Raw genomic sequence first — 19,766 nt, forward strand, 5'->3', positions numbered from 1 at the left:
CCCTCCCTTCAGTTTACTCCTCTGTGAAATGAGGGAGGTGAAATAGATGAACTCCCAAGGCCCCTTTCTGCTCTAAATCTCTGATCCTATGTTCTGTACCAAAGAAAGGAAGGAGAGAGTGGATCTTTTTCAGGTGTGTCAATACAGCCCCCCTCATTCCATTAAGACCTGAAAGTAACCAAGAGTTCACTTTGGAGGAATTTCTATCTTCTTTAAAGGTGTTGGGTTTTTTTTCCATGCCTCATTCTTTTTTTTGCATATGGAGTATAATGGAAATGGCTCAGCCATTTCAAAATGACCCTGAACTAAACTTTGTTTTGTGAATGTGATATATATCTCTTCCTAGTTTTGTTGGGGGTTGGAGCACTAGGAGTAAGAATGACTTAGCAACTAATAATCATTGGAAGAAGATCTCTAATTACACAGGGATGGAGAACATCTGGTAAACTGGGGGCAAGGTTCAAATTTTCCCAAAACTTCAAAACTGATAAGATCTCAAATGTGTTTTTAAAATGCTTTTCATCATAATCTCTAAAGCTTTCCATAACTTAAACCCCAAGGAAAGCTTCCTGATTTCCTTTGTTTATGTGTCCCTAAGATGCACTGGTAAGGGAAAGGGTGTGCTGCATCTTAAAATAAAATTTAAAAAAATCCTACAACATCAGAGCCTAGGGGAAATTAAATACATCTTTATTCACTTACAGTGCAATCATCAACATTATGAGTTTCAAGAAGCCTCCTAAATATCTTTATAAATGTTTTTAGGATTTCTTCTTTAGAAACAGGAAGGCATGTTATCCAGGCAGTAAACAAACTTAATAACTAAAGTATTTAGATCAAAATACTGGTATCCCAAATATTAATTATGGGGTTGTTGGGTTTTTTTCCATCTAGATGGTAATCATACTATTTCTCTTTCCATCTAGCACTGATGGTGGATCAGAAATTCCAGGCCACCTCCAACGTCCCCTAAGCCAATTCTCCATTACTGGCAATAGTTCTGACAAGTTCTCAGTCCATCTTATTAAAAAATGCAACAACCCTCCCCTAATTATGCTCTGGAACCAAATGAAGAAGCTCGTTTGAATGTGGAGAAAGAGAAGTTACATCACAGTGGTAGCTCTTTGGAGGACAGTGATTCAGAGAGCATCCTGAGGGCTCCCTCCGAAAATGAGATCATTGCCCCTGGACAAGACAAAGAGTCTTCAAATACACCAATTGAAATAAGAGGTCATGGGGGTTGTCCTAACAAGCCCCAGAAGAGTCCCTCACCAGAGTATACCAGTGGCCAAGGTAACCTCTTTCAATTTGACCGGCAAGCCCCAGGCCGGATTTCTACTTCTCCCACCTTGAGGCGACTCAGAAGCAGCACCTCCCAGCTCCCCTCTCATCAGGACTCTTTGGAAACATTTAACTGGAAAAACTGGAAGGGGACCCCAGGTTCTCTGAGCAAAAGTCTTCCCAGAAGCCCCAAGGCTTGCTCTAAGTCTCTATCTTCCTTGAACCTCAGTTCCAAAGCAGTTCCTCACTTGCAAACAACAATAGCATCATTTGATTTTACAAACTCCAAAACCAGTTGGCCATGTCCAACAAACAGCCTCATGGATAATGATGCTTGCCCTGGAATACAGGCCAACAATATGGCCCACTCCAACCATGCTTCTCTCTCTGGGAAAGAGCATCCATCTCAGTCCAGATCTCTGATCTCTAATCAATGGAATCAGGTAAGACAGCTCAAGACAAAAAGGATTTGCCCTGTCCTTGGAAGCTGCTCAAATAGGTCTCCGTGTCTCTAAGCCTTGGGTTTTAATTCAGTGATTTATGATCCCACTCCAGGAATACCACTCTCTAAGGGGCAAAATAACCAATAATCAATAAGCATGAATTTAATACCTGTGCTATGATATAGTGGAAAGCATGCCGAATTTGCAATCATAGGTTGTTGGTCATGCCTGACTCTTTGTTGACCAAATTTGGGATTTCCTTGGCAGAGATAATGGCATGATTTGAAATTTCCTTCTCCAGTTCATCTTACCTGTGAGGTAACTGATGCAAACAGAATTAAGTGACTTTCCCATGTCACACAATCTCTGAGGCTAGATTTGAGTTCAGGAAGATGAGTCTTCCTAACCTTAGGCCCAGTACTCTATCTACTGTGCCATCTAGTTATAATCAGAGGATGTAGGTTCAAATCCTGTCTGTGCTACTACCTGCATGATATTGAGAAAGTCCTTTAATTTCTCAGAGCTCCATTTCTTTAGCTGTAAATTGAGCAGGTTGAATTAGGTATCTTCTAAATCCCTTTTGACCCTAAGTCTATGATCCTATGATCTTATTCTTCTGAGAGGCAAAGATGGTTTACCCACATATGTTTTTACAAGGATACAGGAGGAACTGTTTGCTTTTTTGAAAGTGAGGGGAGAGACAGTACAACAGCAATAATGGGGGAAAGAGAGACTCAGGAGAAGAGGTTTCATTAGGTCTATCCTATAGCTCTTAGCAGGTACTGCTTCCATTTTTTTAAAGCTTCCCATGAATCCATGGTTTTTCTGACCCACTTCATGCATGGCACGGTGAGTACTAAAGGGGAGAACTGGCCTTGCCTAAAGTCAGTAGTATTTGGCTAAGGTAAGAGACCACAGAAATTCATGCTGGAGTTAGGACATCCATTATTTGTAGCTTCATAGAATTGTAGGGGAGCAATGAGTGACCAGCATGTATTTTTTTTAATACCGTCTATTCACTGATAACTTTTCTAGGTATCAGAAATAAAATCCTTCCCCAAACCACTAAAAATGAAAACAGTTCCTTCCCTTTAGTAGCTTCTCTTCTATTAGGAGTGAGAAGACTACAACAGATACACAAATAAGAAAATTAAAAATATCTACAAATGAATTTCTGGGATTGGATACTAGCATCTGTGTCAGAATAGGTTTTGTGGTCACAGTTGAGCTGAATCTTGTAAAGATAAATAGGAGTTCTATAAGGGAGCAGTAAGGAGAAAATTGGGTCAGCTACGTGATGTCGTGAACAGAGGGCTGTGTCCGGGGTCAGGAAGATTCCAGAGTTTAAATCTAGCCTCAGATATTTATGCACTGTGTGACCCTGGGCAAGTCACTTAACCCTTTGTGCCTCAGTTTCCTCACATATTAAATGAGTTTGAGAATAAAATGGAAAATCACTCCAGTATCTCTGCCAAGAAAAACCCAAATGGGGGGGGGGGCAGCTGGGTAGCTCAGTGGATTGAGAGTCAGACCTAGAGATGGGAGGTCCTAGGTTCGAATCTGACCTCAGACACTTCCCAGCTGAGTGACCCTGGGCAAGTCACTTGACCCCCATTGCCTAGCACTTACCACTCTTCTGCCTTGGAGCCAATACACAGTATTGACTCCAAGACAGAAGGTAAGGGTTTTAAAAAAAAAAAGGAAAACCCAAATAGGGTCACAAAGAGTCAAACACAACTGAGAAACCACTAAACAGCAACAAAGGAGAGAATTCATCCCAACAGAGGCAGTGTGTTATAATGAGAACACTGACTTTAAAATAAGAGGACTAGGGTTCAAATGCCACATCTGGTGCCTATGATTACTTGTATGCCTTGGGCAAGTCACTTAACCTGGGTTGCCCTTGGATTCCTCTTCTGTAAAACTAGATGGTTGAACTGAATGTTCCCTGAGGATTCTTTTAGCTCTGAATCTATGATTCTTGAGGGCAGGAATTAGTTGACTTTTTTCTTCAAATGAATGTATAGAATGTAGCACATTGTAGATTCTAAATCAGTGTTTATGGATTGGTTGGTTGTAGGTCAGAAATGGAATTATGTGTATGGAGCCAAAAGTCAGATGAGTCTAGCTGAACTATAAGGTAGAAGAGAGGAGTAATGTGAAATAAGACAGCCAACATAGTCTAAAACCAGATTGGGGAGGCTTTTGATGCCTAATGGAAGTGGTTGTATTTCTTCCTAGTGACAATGGATTATAAAGCAGTGGAGAGATGTGACCTGTACTTTAGAAAGGAAAGGGGGGAGGGGGGAAGGAGAGCTCTTTAAAAATCCCAACTTGAAATATTTAACCAAAATCTGGATTCAATAATTCTGGTTAAGAGGAATGTGGTTTTTCTTTCCAAATACTTATTTTATAATCTTGATGGCTAAATTTGATTACAACTAGCATTTCTTTTCATTTTAGGGAGAAGAATCTTACCTGTCCAGGTGTGTATATATTTATTTTTCCTGTGATATGTAAACTGTTGATTATTGTTTTGTTTCTTTTTTAATTGTATGGCATTTTAAATTTTCCATTGTGTTAAAGGTAAAGGAAGAAATTGTGCATTTTCTAAGAACTTACTGTGTGCCAATTTCTGCACCAGCTATTACTTCAATTTATCGTCACAACAATGCTGGGAGATAGTTGCTCTTATCCCATTTTATAACAGAGGAAATTGAGGCAGGCAGAAGTTAAGTGACTTGCCCAAGGTTGCCCAACTTTCAAGTGCTGATATAGTATTTGGACACTTTCTTTCTGACTCCAGACCCAGTGTTCTATATACTATTCACTGTCAACAGGATGGAAAAGGCTTTTTTTTTTTTTAATTAAAATATCATTTCATAAGTCTGTCTCTCTGAAGGAGGGAACAGGTGGCTCATTATAAATAATAGAGTTATTTTGAGAGCTGAATCATTATCCATACTTGTAAGTGGGGATTTAGTTCCCAGATGCCTTTCTGTTATATTCAGGTATATTAATCCTGTTTCAGGCAGGCCAAGGTAGTCAAATGCTGTCACTGTTTTAGTTTTAGCTACTCTGGCAGGGTTTATTGGTTTAAGAAACTAAAATAAACAAAGATCTGAAAGGATACTCTGATGACTCTTATAGTTGGAAGACTGGTATTATCAAGTAGAGGGATACAATGTTGGACTTGCTGATATAGGATCATAGAGAGTGAGTAAAAAACAAAACTTTCCCAGGTCACTTAGGCCAGCCTCCTCATCTTACACATAAAACACTTTGCAAACTTCAAGTATTAAACACAGTGTGTTAGTATCTCATCAATCCGGTAACTCCCTACCCTGGTGCCAAATACAACCATGTATGCCTTTTCATTCTGCAGAATTCTTGTCCATGAAATTTAGAAAACTACAAATTGACATTATCTACATTGTATTTTATTTTTATTTAGTTAGTCAAACATTTCCAATTACATTGTAATCTGTTTATAGTCCCTTGACCATGAGGTTGATGTCTCTGCCAAGGCCATATACTGATACAGATGTCAATGTCCAGGTGAATCCCTGAGCCTTCCCCAGGAATGTTACAGCAATCCAGGCATTTAAGATAGCATAGTTGGACAATGGAAGAAGCCAAATAACCCCCAAGCAGTCCAGAGCCCCGTTGAGTTCTCAGTAAAGGCAAGAGCTTGCTGATGGAGTGAGATCTGAGTTGAGTTTAGAGCACTCTTCTTTTATAGGGAATCTAGATGCAATTTGGGACTCATAGGGATGGCCAGCTGAGGATTGTTTCATTTGCATGTCAGGAGATTGATCCAGAACCCTTGGGATCCCCTCATTAGCATATCTGGTTCAGACATCTTAGAGTGGGCTCATATACATGTCAGTGCCAGCTGTTCAGGCTTTTGTCCAAGGGAAGGTGTCTGGACTTTCAGGGACATCAGGAGGGAACTGTAATGGAAGCTCAGATAGCAAGTGTAGGTTTTCTTGAGTCTTTTCCTTTTCCCAAAATATTCTATAGATACCATTATTCTACTCCAGCTGCTCATCTGTGACTCTTCATTCTACCTTTTTAAAAAAATTCTTACCTTCTATTTTTAAAATTGATACTAGTCAGAAGTGGTAAGAGCTAGGCAAATGGAGTTATTTGACTTACCCAGGATCACACAACTATGAAGTATGTGAGGCCACATTTGAACTTAGGTCCTCTAGTCTCTGGATCTGGCTCTCTCTTCATTCTACCTTGATGACTCCCCTACCTCATTATACAATGTCTCTTTATGCCATTTGAAGGTATGTATGATAAATCATTAGTAATATACCATAGACTCCCTACAACCACTGTGCCCCTCCATTGTACTTTGGGTCACTCACATTTTTTATTCTTCAGTTATCTTGTCATGATCCAATTATAATTTGTGGCTATATAGTATTACCATTGGAAGATTTTTGTGTTTTGTTTAATCAGGAATAGTTTAGAATAGTTAAAAGCATTGTCCAGTTTCCCAAAGGCAATCTAGCTCCCTTTTCTTCTCTTCTTCAAACCCGAGTCAAGTTACTTTTCAGTTAATAAGCAATTATTAAGGAGCATTATCCTCTGTAATGCCTGTCAAGCATATATCCCCTGATGCTCTAAGTCATTGGTATCAAACTCAAATGGAAAGAGGGGCCACTAACAATTATATCACTATCCCTGCAGTTATTGACTAAGAAAACCACATTTGCATAATATGGAAAGTTAAGATTCATCTCAACCCCTTTTTGGCCCCCAAGAGAATCTTTTGATTTTAAAGCAAAAATGTTGGGTTTGAAACTTTGGACTTTATTTATCTCTGTGAGATCACAGAGTCCTCCCTTCTCTTGTCTCCCATGCTAGTACATATTCTCTACAGCCATTCTATAAGCTGCATGGCTTCTACTGATATATGGAAGATCCTTCTCTTGTCTATACTAAGGTCTGAGGCCAACCATCAGAGAGACTTGGGAAAGGGACATCACAAAGAGCATAAAGGACACTCTGTTCCTTTGGAAATAGGCACTAGAGAGCGTGAGTGGTCTGGCTCAGGACTGGTTCTGCCTGCTCAGAGGGGAGGCAGCAGAGATAGCTGGCTGCATCTGTTTCATGTTTCTCTATGTATCTTGCCCACTTATTCCAATTAAAAAATAATAATTATAAAATTAAGATAGTCTCCAAAGAATTTTAATCATAATAATTCTTTTAGTCTTGTTGTGTTTTAAAATATCCTCTCACTTTACCCTTACATCAACCCTATGAGGCAGGTATTATTATCCCCATTTAATTGAGGTAGGATTTGAACCCAGGTCCTAAGCTCCATCTTATCTTGCCTTTTTGAAGAGCAGGGGTTTTGTTTGTTTTTTTGTTGTTTGTTGAGGTTGGCGGGGTATAAAGAATGCATGAATACATTAGACCTTGGAAAAGGTAGATGTTCTCAGACAGAGGCTAAGTGACCTGCCTAGAGTCACAGAGCTAGCAAGTGTCCAAGGCAAGATTTGAACTCTGATTGTCCTGAATCCAGTCCTAATACTCCTTTCATTTCAACAGCTAGCTGTCTAAAATTGTATCTCAATGGCCAAGGTCACTCCCTCCTAGGGCCAGCCCTGCAGCTGGTATAAGAGGAGGCAACGTTGGACAGATTTCTATGAAAATACTCAGAAGGAAATAGGGACAAAAAGCAAACACACCAATAATGTATCCAGATAAATGGTTGGAGAGCTATTGCCTTGAAACACAAAAGAAGGGGCATAGGAAGCCATTCATATGGAAGTAGGGGAGCACAATCAGGATCATGAGCAAATGAGCCGTGAGGCATTTTCTAGTCTCAATTTTGCAAAACATAACATTGATTCTTTCTCTGAATTATAAGGAAGCAATCAGATTTTCTTCCCTCAAAGTTTCCAGCATGATACTGTGGGCCTGAAGGCAAATGACTTATGACTGATTTGTTTTGTATTTTGTAAAAGATCAACTTAGATCAGGTGATAAATTGATCAGGGCAACTGGTACTTTGCTCCAGGACAGAATAATTAGAGGAAAATTAAAGGGCAGAAAACTTTAATACTTGCCCAGGATAGAATGGGATGGTGAGGATGTTAACGGGGTTCAGATGCTGGCTGGATTTCAAATGAGAACTCTGAAATCTGGCCACTTCTTTCTCCCCACAGAGAAAACCGCAAACACTCCTGCCCTCTCCTCTTTCCCAGGGTTTCTTTTTCCTTCCCTTCTTTTCCTACCAATTAGTATCTCTCCTGCTCATTGTTCTGCCTATCAAGGTTGAGCAACAATAATTCCAATGCTATCTTCCTTCCCCTGGAATGCATAGAAGAGCAACACCGGACAAAGGTTTCCTCAGTAAGGTAGGAAAAGCATGAATCCAAAATCTCAAGGGCTGAATGATTTCCTAAAGCCCTTCTAACCCTGAGAGTCTAAACTTTAACCTGCTAAATTACCTAATTATCTCCTCCATTCCAGTGAGTTTGCCTTAATTACTTCTTGGATGATTTTCTTATCATGAATTACAGTTAAATTGAGGATGAATTTTCTACTGGGCACTAAAACTGCTAGAAATGTCAGCTTTTTCTAACAATTTATCCACTGCCAAAAAAGCAATATGTAGAGACAACATGAACATTTAAAGTCCCTTCCAACTCTAAATCATCCAACTTCCTACTCTTGTTTCTCTTTTTCTTTGCTAAGGTCACCCACAGTTGTAGAAAGGTGAATTTAGAGTAAGACAATTCTTAGCAGGGAGAGCTATTAGAAATGTAGAATGAACTGAAGGGAGTTCCTTAACACTTGAGGGCTTCAAAGAAACTGGACAAACTCTTGCCAAGTATATTTTAGATGGGAATCTTGGTCAGATATAGCTTGGTAGAGTCACAGAGGTTCCTAAATGGAAGATTCACAGAATCTTAAGGGCTAAAAGGAACCTTGGAGAGCATTGAGTCAAATAAATCACCACCCATTTTAGAAAAGGAAACTGGGGGCAGCTGGGTGGCTCAGTGGATTCAGAGCCAGGCCCAGAGATGGGAGGTCCTGGGTTCAAATTTGGCCTCAGACACTTCCTAGCTGGATAACCGTGGGCAAGTCACTTAACTCTCATTGCCTAACTCTTACCCTTCTTCTGCCTTGGAACAATACACAGTATTGATTCTAAGATGGAACATAAGGGTTAAAAAGGAAACTGAGGCACAGAAACTAAGTAATTTTCCTTGGGTCATATATCCAGTAAATATCTAAAACTGGATTGGAATTTACAAACATATATACACAATATATACTTGCATATATATATATGGACTTGTTTCCTCATTTATATGTATATACATATGTACATATATATGCTATATCTATATGAAACATTTATACATATATGCATACATACATGTATACATTTTGACCTTTTAACCTTTCTTCTGAAACCTTCTCTACCCATGTCCTCAGAGACTTATAGACACATCAGCCTAGATATCCCACAATCACCTCAAACTCGGCATTTCCAAAACTAAATTCATCATCTTTCCCTCTAAAATTCCTTCTTCTTACTTCAATTTTTCTATTTATAGCCTAATTGTTCTCTTCCCTTTCACTCACCTCTCACATCCAATCTACATCTCCTCTACATCTGATCTATCTCTCATACCCATCCCTTCCTTTAAGTTCCCAGTGTCATTACCCTAATACATGTCTCCATTAACATCCACCTATTAGAATAGCTTCCTAACAGGTCTTCCGGCCTCCATTCTTCCCAGATAGTCTATCTTTAATGCCTCTGTCAGATTCTATAGTTTGTCATGTTACTTGAATGCTCAAAAATCTTCAATAGCTCTGGCTTGCCTCCTCCATAAAGTTTAAACTCTGTTATCTGTTCTTCAGATCCTTTTATCATCTGGCACCATTCTCCAGTTACAGCCTTATCTTATATTATTTCCTTCCACAAACTCTATGCTTCAGATAAATTCTAGACTAGACTCCGGCACCTTAATGTGTCTTGTTTTGTTTTTTATATATCCTGGGCCTTTGTTCAGTCTACTGCTTAAGCATGAAAGAGGCATAATATATAGGCAATATCACATTAAAGGGAGAAGACTTCTAGGTTTGATGGCAGAGGACCTTGGTTAAAATCCTAGCTTGACAGTGTCTTCATTGGGTAATCATTTTAACTCCATGGACTTCAGTTACATCATCTATAAAATGAAGAGATTGGCCTTGATGATCTTTAATAGCCCTTCTACCACCAAATCTATGGTTCTATGGAAGGGGCAATTGAATAGATACAGGAAAGCCCGAGTCCAAATATGGCTTCAGGTATTTACTAGCAATATGACCCTGGATAATTCACTTAATCCTGTTTGCCTCAGTTTCCTCCTTAGTAAATAATCTGACAATAAAATGGCAAACCACTCCAGTATCTTTGCCAAGAAAACCCCAAATGGGGTCATAAAGAATCATGTGTAAACTGAAAATGGTTCCTACAATCCCTTTTCACTCTAGGATCCTCCAACTATCTTTTCTCCTAACTATGTGACACTGAGCAGATTCCTCCTCATCTACAAAGTTTAGATAAACCCTGCGGTCTCTTTCTGCTCTAAATCGATGATTGTATGATCCTTCTCTTCATCAGGTGAATTTTGTCATTTAAAGACTTATTTAAATGATACCCAATTCATGAAGATTTCCTTGATCGTAGTAATGCCTTTTCTTCTTAGACTTCCTACAACACATAGCTAGTAATGTAGCATAGTTACATTTTTTGCTATTTTCTTATGTATTTGTCATATAATAAAATCTTGCTACAATATCTGTTGGAGTCTCAGTCTCCCAATACTTCTACCTCCCACCTCCAACAGACTCTAGATCTATGAAAGCAGGAAACAATCAATCCTAAAATGTGTATCTCATTCAACAGTTAGCACAGTGTTCTTCACTAATTTTTTAATAATGTTTGTTGAATGATGGCAGCTGTGTTAGTGCTGTTACGTCAGCACATTGGTCAGCAATTATGATGGTAATGAGAATGATTATGTAGTTCAACACTGAAGCTATAGGAGAGTCAGATACTTCTCATAACTAGGGGCATTGTGCCACCATTTTGATGGTATATAGATATCAGTTTACCAGAAATCCTAGGATCCTAGATCTAAAAGTTGGAAGAGATTTTGGAGGCCTTCAAGGCCAAGCCTTTCATTTTATAGAGGCTATTAAAAAAAAAAAACAACCCTTACCTTCAATCTTAAAATTGTTACTAAGTGTTGGTTCCAAAGCAGAAGGGGGATACATGCTAGGCAACTGGGATTTAGTGACTTGCCTAAAGTCATACAGCTAGGAAGTGCCTGAGGTCAGATTTGAATCCAGTACTTCCCATCTCATGTCCTGGATCTCTTTTTCACTGAGTCAGTGGGCTACCCTTTATAGAATTTATTATGAAGGCTAGCAACTTAAATTAGACTGACTGAACTTTGCACCTTTGAGTAATCTGAACTGTTTATGGAAATTAAATTAAGGCTTATAAGATTCTCTTAGGCATTGTTAACTGCATATTAACCAAAAGGACAAGAGAGATTTCTTACTGTGGTGATTAAAATAGTGGAAGATATGAATTGTTGTAGATAAAAAAGTGGATGAGTAAATTGTGACCGCAGAAAATATGTTTTCAAGACAGTGTCTTGTTTTTAAATCAATATATAAGGTGGTCACCAGGGAAATATTCCCAATTATGAAAATATACCCAAGTCAACTGGGTTTTATAGAGAATTTAATTAATAATACAATGAGGAATTAAAGAAAGAGCGAGAGAATAAGAAAGGAATAAGTTTGAAGGGCCTTAAACCAACATGGCCTAGACCTGAGTCTTAAGAGAGAGATCAGTCAGTCCTTAATCACTCACCACAAGATCTGTCCAAGCAAGGATTCTAGCGATACCAGGCCAGCATCATCTCAGCTGCTTTCACCAACTCCATCCTCCCATCTGAATGAATCTGAGCTCCTATTTAAAGGACATTTTCTCCTATGTCACCTCCCCTAAGTTCTTCCATCTACCAATCACAGTAGATGATTTCCAAAGGACAGCCCATTCTGAATTCACACCTGAGTAGAATAAACTTTTGAGTAATCCACACCTGAGTAGACTAAAATCTCTGAGTAAGTTCTCACCTCTTTGTTGAAGTTCACAAGTTGCCTGACCTTTATAGGTACTTAGCACCCCTTTGTATTAGTTCTAAAAATAGGCATGGCTTAAGTATGGGTGTAAGTATTTTTCATTGTTCAGCAAGGAGTTTTCTCCCCTAAAGCAGGCTTAAGTAAGGTGGAGTAGAGGTCTTCACATTTTTGATCTAAGTAGAGTTCACTGCCCAAATGGGGAATGGTCTTAATCCAATCTTATGAAGTAGGGTCTGGGAATTTTTAAGGTTCACATTACCTCACCAAGATTAGTTCCTATTCACAAGGGGGCTGTCAAAACTTCACTTTCAAATTAGAATAACCAAAAGATGGGCGTGTACTCTAATCTAATCTAATGTTAGAATTGTCAGAAAACTCACCTTAGATACACCCTGGATCCTCCTGTCAGGGTTAGGAATAAAATGCTGCAAATCATTTACTACTGGAATCCCCCCTATATCCACACCTCAATTTGTTTGTCCTTTCCTCACTTAAGTTTCCTTGATATAATCCCTGTCTTTGTTCCTCTTTTTCTATAATAATGCTGATGTTGATGCTGATAATCCAAGCGTCTCATACCAAATTGGGTGTGTTTTCACACCCACTGACTTTGTATGACCTGCCTCTCATTAAAGTCAACGGACTCTTTTTAAAAAAGGGTGAATATGGCTATGTATCACTCCTGCTATGCTAATCTCTACAGAAACAGCATGGGAAGTGTATATCCATGTTCTTTCCACGGGTATCTGGTAGTTTATGGAAGCTTTTGAAATTATTCCTTTGTGTCAAGGTATCGGACTTATGCTTATTTGAATTGAGTCTGTAATAAGAAGGATATTTTAGAGGCAACCAAAGAGGCATTTCTGATATGCTCATTTTGAGGTTCTGCCCCATCCCCATAACATAGCTAATCCTTAAGGGAGACCTTTGAGTAGCCATAGAGCTCTCCTTTGTAGGACACTCAAGTTAAATCCTGTGATCAGATGGCAGTGGATTCTGGTGGGATGGAAACAGCATGAGAAAAAGAGCCTTTGGCAGCAGAAAAGAACTTAAGGTGATTAAAACATGAGGTAATCTCTCAATTGTGATTTATTGCTCTCTTTCTCATATTCATTTTGTGACCTAGCTCTTTATCTTCTTCTATGCCTTTATGAGATTGGTGTACTCATGGATTAACTCAATGGACTGCCAATCCAACTGCATAAAATGATCTGGTCAATAAGCATTCTTCATTCACTTAATTGTCCTTGTATGAATTGCTGAGTACAACTATTAAAGATAATTATATCAATATTAGCTAATATTTATATAATGCTTTAAGGTTTGCAAAATGTTTTATATATATTATTTGATCTGCACAACAACCTTTTGGGGGATATCCCATTACTACCCTCATTTTACAGATAAGGAATTTGAAGATGAGAGATCAAGTAACTTGCTCAAGGTTATGTAGCTAGTTAGTGTCTGAGGCAAGTTTTGAATTCAGGACCTACTGATTATAAGTCCAGTGCTCTATACACTGTGCTACCTAACTGCCTCTAAGTAACTTAGAATCTTATTAAGAAGGCTCTTGAGTATTCTACAGCTTTCTCTAATCAGTGTAATGCCATCCATGACTAGAAACAACTGGAAAACTCAACCATCTACAGGGAACCCTCTTCCATTATGATTTTGTTTAGGACTTTCAAAATGACACTTAGGAGCCCTTCTGGAAAAGAAGCATATGGTTTAGGCCTCACTTAATGTTGATATCCAAAGGTTCATTGGATGGATTAATCTTTGTGGTTGTTTTTCATTTGAGACCTTGACATGTACCTGGGATATTTTTTAAGTATAGCCTTCTAGGTTGTTTACTTTACCAAGTCATTTATTCTTTGTTATTGTTTGATGACAAGTAAAGAGATTAGGTTATATATAATCTACACTCTTCAATTGTAAATCTATGAAGTTGTCTGTAGGGGGAAAAAAAAACATCAACAAAAACTTGCCAGTTCCCTTCATCAAGGATCCTTCCAATACCAATTGACCATTCTTTGCTACCGCCTTTTTGAACTTCTTTCCTGTACCTCAGATATATAAAACATGGATCTCGTGTAACACCATTTCTTTAGAATCTTTACCCTTAGAAGGTTTTCAGGAGCTTTAAAAAGATGTTTCATTATGGTTCCAGACCTAACATACTCAGTTCCATGATGCCAAGGGAATTTATGCCTTCATCAAGATCATAGAGAACTAGAAAATATCCTCTCTTAAGCTTCACCTTCTTATTTTCCCTGATAGACTGGAAGCTCCTTGAGGACAGCCTATCTTTCATCTCTATCTCTGAATCTACAGCACCTAGCACAATGGCTGGTCCATAATAGAGATTTGATAAATGTATGTTCAGTTTGGTTAATTGATTCCCTGGGGTGCTTCCACCCTGTGCAGTTATGCTTAAGCTATCAATAGCTATGGGGTGGGGAAAATGGAGTGGGGAATGGGGAGAGAAGAGCATTACTGTAAATCTGGGTAAATGAGTTTCTAAAACTTAAGACAGCATTTGAGGATTGATGCCTGTCACATAAAGATGGTTCAGTTAATCATTCAATCAGCAAATATTCTAGGAGAAGAGAATACAAAAACAAAAGTAGGGTAGTACAGCCCTTAGTAAATTTAGATTCTACTAGGTAATAAAATATTTCCCATAGGCATATTTTATAATAATAGCTAACATGTATATAGCACTTTAAGGTTGGCAAAGCCCTTTTATCTATGTTAAATCATTTTTGATAACAATAATTATAGCTACATTTATATAGCTCTCTAAAATTTGTAAAAAAATTCATATTTAATCTCACTTGGTCCTTTCAACATCACTGTAAGTGCCAGAATAATTAATAATTATTAGGAATAATTAATTATTATCCCTATATTATAGATAAGAAAAATGAAGCTTAAAATATAGATATCCCTTCCATATCCTAACTTTTCCCATCATATTTTTGATATATAATAGGTCAACATAAGAAATTAAGTAGGAATTTGCCAACAGACAACACAGAATAAGTTTAGAAACTCAGAAATGTGTAAAATATGTGGATAGAGTTGCATTAGATCAACATGTTTTATATTTTAACACCATGAATATAAAAAAAAATTCTTTTGTTAAATTTTGTGAAAAGAATGTGAAAGCCAAAAGACTTTATTCAGATTTTCCAAATCACAGAGATGCTATGCCCCTAACCTCCATGATATGAAAGGAATACCTGTAATTAAATTACTTCCCCAGGGTCACAGAGCTAGTAAGTGTCCAAGCAGGATGTGATAGAAATAATCCTGATTCCAAGTTCAGGGTGATATCCCACTATACCACCTAATTAGTATTACCATTTGCCTTGTGGGAAAGCCAATGTTAATGGCAGCAGCTCGGTATGTATTAGCACAACCTCCCCACACTCTATGCAAGCTTATGAGATTATAGATAAGTGAAGGTGAAATATAAACAAAATAAATACAAAGTTATGGAGGGAGCACTAACAAATCATCTTGAAAAGGCCTCCTGAATGATTTGATGTTTGACCCGAGCTTGGAAGGGAACTAAGGGTACCAGGGGGTAAACTGAGGAAAGCAAGTTTTTCAGGATGGGGAACAGATAGAAAAGCAAATAAGCTAGTTTATCCAATGTATAAGAACACTTAGAAGAAAATGATCAATCAGTTGGAAAGCTGAAATGGTTTCAAAGAGTTTTATATGTTGGTAAGAAGAGTTTGGGTGTCCCACAATAGGCTTTCCCAATTGCAAAACCTGGGAATCATCAAGGATGACAGGAAATTCCGTATACAAGAGCTAAGATGGATAATCTTCTTCAGCTTGTTGAATTTCTTCATTGTATTCTGACCAGCATGATCAGCAACAGATATTGACAGAAGTAAGAAAAGCATAGAAAAAGGTCATTTTGTGGCCATATCTAGCAAAGCTTCTTGTCTGGTCTGAACATAGGGTGGGGTACACCTTAGAAGATCGATCGGGAAGGCACTTAAAGGTTCTGAGCTTGGCTCTACCAAATGTTGTGTTGCAAATAACAAACAATATATACTACAGAGTCTTTGATAACCTTGAACCTAAGGGTTCTGCCTGAAAAGATGCCCTCTGCTATTGAGAATGATCTTAGTAAGACCGTATGGACCATTCAGAGAGAATTAGCACCTCTGATGTGAGGGCTTGTTGAGCCCTTTTCAAAGCTGTTCATTCACTTTCAAGACTACAATACAGGGGCAGCGAGGTACCACAGTGAATAGAGCAGCAGGCCTGCAACTAGGAAGATCTGTGTTCAAATTTGGCCTCAGATACTTCTAGCTGTGTGACTCTGGGCAAGTCATTTTAAACCCTGTTTGCCTAGACCTTGCTCTTCTATCTAAGAGTTGGTTACTAAGACAGAAAGTGAGGGTTTCCAAAAACAAAACAAAAACTCTACAGTACAGAGAAGATATTAACCTACATTGGTAAGAAGATTTTCCTCACTCAGGGGATCCCTTTATCAATAAAATTACAGATCCAGTTCTCCTTTCTTTGCAAAAATCAAGTACTAAGAGATTAGAACATATATGTATATATATCATATTTATATATACACACACTCACTTTCAGACTAATTGGGGTATTGGTTAGTTTTGATGAACTCTTTCTCTTTTTTAATACTTCATTATAGGGGATGCTCTTTGGGTAGGAGAGATTCTTAGAAATGAAGGTGTCATAAAAACAAATATTAAAGCAATTTTATTATTTAAGTATGTATGTATGTATTTAAATAATTAATATGTAATTATATATAATATATATCATAAACATATATAATAACAATTAACAATTAATATTTAAATAAATAATTAATTTAATTTAATTTAAATTATTTAAAATAAATATTATTTATTATTTAAAGAAAATAACTCCATTAATACCTATATAATTACATAGGATTTCTTCTGCGGCCAGGACCAACTCTTTTTCCTGAATTCATTTTAGTAGATATCACTGTCACTTTTTCACAAAACCAATCTGATTCTGAGCCAGATCTGATTAATGAGAATAATAAATCTTGTGAAGTGCTTGCACGTATTTTAATTTGGACTATTTGAAGTTCTCACTATGTAAAATATGGTCATTGGTTCCAGTTCAATGGAAATATTTGGGGTGAGTCCAAATGATGCAACCACTTCTGATTCAAATGTGGTCATGCCACTGTCATCAATGATGAGAATATATTGCTGTGGAAATAGTCAGATTTATTCCTCTTCCTGTCCTTCTAGGCTCATCTCAAAATGCTCTCGGGATAAGCCTATTCGTTGGGTTTCTTACCATGTTTTCTGGAGGTTTGTTTTTCCCTCCAATGTATTTCATGGTTTTGTGAAAATTGTAATCTGCCTTCATCCTCCCCCATAATATTTTGCAAATAAGTTTATGCTCTAAAGCAATGTTGCTCTTGGCTGCCATGATTCACTGCTTGGCAAGATCGATTATGAAGTGTTTGCTGGCTAAGCTTTTTCCGCTGCTCTTCTGGTTTCCTCTTTTGTGATGATTTGATCAATCAACAGTCATTAGTTAAGCATCTACTCTGTGTCAGTCTCAAAGAAGAGAAGCTTTCCATGCCTGGAATGTTTTCCTCCTTCATCTCCTCCCCCCCCCCCTTCAAGCCTGAACTCGTGCCTTCTTCAAGTGCCCCCAGATTCTCCCAGTTGTTAGGTTTTTTGTATCTGGTCTGTCTTTACTTAGCAGTAAACATGGTATCTCTCCCATAGGATATAAGATCCTTGCTGGTAAGTACTTTCTCACTTTTGCATTTGTATTCTCTGTGCTTAACCTAGGAGAAACTTCTCTAAGAAATGTCAGTAATCAAAAAAAAAATGAAGGCGAAGATATCTTCATTTGCTCTATTTGCCATCTGTTTCTTTATTCATTTTATAGCAACTTCTCTATTTCTCCTAGTTTTGTTTCTAGAAAAGTCATCAATATATATGTGATTGAGGACCTCCACTGGTATATGACATCACTTGTTGGAGGAAAATCTCCCAGAGTACCTACAATACTAGGGGAGAGTGTGTGGTTTCTGGGTCTGTGATTTCACTAGTCCATGTAGGGAATGTCTGTTGAAGACACTCCCATTCTAAGAATAGGTCTCTACTTGATTTGCAACTTGTAGGCTTAGAAAACTGACTGGAACATTGAGAAGCTAACTTATTTGTCCAGAGTCATACAGCAAGTATATGGCAAGACTTGAATTCATGCCTTCATCAAAATGTAAGCTCCCCAAGAGTATTTTTGTGTGTGTTTGTATGTCAGTGCCTGGCACACCAGCAGGAACACCATACATAGCAGGCACTTAAAAAATGCTTGTCGATTGATTGATTACTGACCCCCAGGCCAACTGACTTTAGACCTTTCCATTGTTGTTATTTTTCAGTCATGTCTGACTTTTCCTGACCCCATTCAGTGTTTTCTTGGCAGAGATACTAGAGTGGTTTGCCACTTCCTTCTCCAGCTCGTTTTACAGATGAGGGAACTAGACAAACAAGGTTAAGGTGACTTGCCCAGGGTCACCCAGCTAGTAAGTATCTGAGGTCAGTTTGAACTCAGGAAAATGTGTCTTCAGGATTCCAATCCCAATGCTCTATTCACTATACCACCTACTCAATAAGACCATTTGGTGCTGCCTCTCATAAAATTACCTGTTATAGATGGCTTGAAAGTTTTAATTCTTAGCATACTCTTTCTTTCCTATTCTCACCTCTGGTCCCCCAGCTCTACTATCAGTATTGTGGAAACAGACAGGGGCTTCATAGAACTGAAGACTATTTAGTGTTTTTATCACGGTGAGTTACCAAGACCTAAAAGAGGTCTACCTAAGTAACATTGGTACGGTTGAAAGACCATTGGTTGTAGAGTATAAACCTGGGTGAGTTACTTCATCTTCTGGACTTTGGTTCCCTTATCTGTAACTATGGAGGTTGGATTAGATACCTCTGAGATCCCTTCACATTCTTGATTTATGATATTTTCTGGCTCACTTAAACTCTCTGGACCTTGAATTCTTCCTATATCAAATGAGATAGTTAGATGAGATGATCACTGAAGTTACTTCCCTCTTAGACTTATGAGCATATACATTTGGCATCTCATGATCAGCCTGCGTGACAAGCTGAGCCTCCATACTTGGCTAGGCCAATTCTTTGGGCAGCACATATAAGATGTCATGGAGCCAATCATCAGGATCTTTCCAGCTTATTAGGACCCACTATTCCTTGTGCTTTAAAACCTTGTATCACTAATCAAAACTTTTTTCCATCAAGAAAAAGTTTAAGGTAAGCACACATTGGCATATGTCAGGCTCTCCTGAAACATGTCTGTCTGCTTCTTTTTAAAAAGTTTACCTTCTGTCTTTGAATCAGCCCTTAGTATTATTTCCAAGGCAAAAGAGTGCATAAGATCTAGGCAACTGGGGTTGCTTGTCCAAGGTCACACAGCTATGAAGTATCTGAGACCAGACTTGAAGCCAGGACCACCCATCTCCAGGTCTGGCACTCTATCCACTAAGCCCCACCCTGTAGCTGTCCCATCTGTCTACCCCTTGACAAACACATGCTTCCCAGGTAGGAAATGCTAGACATGGGATGGGAAGATGTTCAGCAGCTGAAGCTCATCAGGAGCATAAAGGTCAAAAGAATACCAGTAGAGAAGTCATACTCAGGAACTCACATTAGAAATCTACCCTTTCTATGAGCTCAGACCTGGTGTAGAACCAGTTTCTTGAACTGACTTTCAAACATATTTCCCTTGAATCCTAATACTGTGCTTCCAAATGATGATGATTTTGAAACATATTCTCCTTTG

General features: G+C 38.3%; 1 protein-coding gene across 2 annotated transcripts in view; it reads left to right on the plus strand.

Moving 5' to 3' along the window:
• PLEKHG7 (pleckstrin homology and RhoGEF domain containing G7) overlaps positions 1–19,766 on the plus strand; it is a 90,745-nt gene that overhangs the window by 5,202 nt on the left and 65,777 nt on the right. For both annotated transcript variants that reach the window (XM_007503208.3, XM_007503207.3), the window contains exons 2-3: positions 927–1,724; positions 4,188–4,210. In XM_007503208.3, the coding sequence (XP_007503270.2) occupies positions 1,032–1,724; positions 4,188–4,210 (716 nt within the window). In that variant the 5' untranslated portion in view covers positions 927–1,031. The remainder of the gene's footprint in view (positions 1–926; positions 1,725–4,187; positions 4,211–19,766) is intronic.

This window comes from Monodelphis domestica, chromosome 5 (genome assembly GCF_027887165.1).
Source record: "Monodelphis domestica isolate mMonDom1 chromosome 5, mMonDom1.pri, whole genome shotgun sequence".
Lineage (NCBI taxonomy): Eukaryota > Metazoa > Chordata > Mammalia > Didelphimorphia > Didelphidae > Monodelphis > Monodelphis domestica.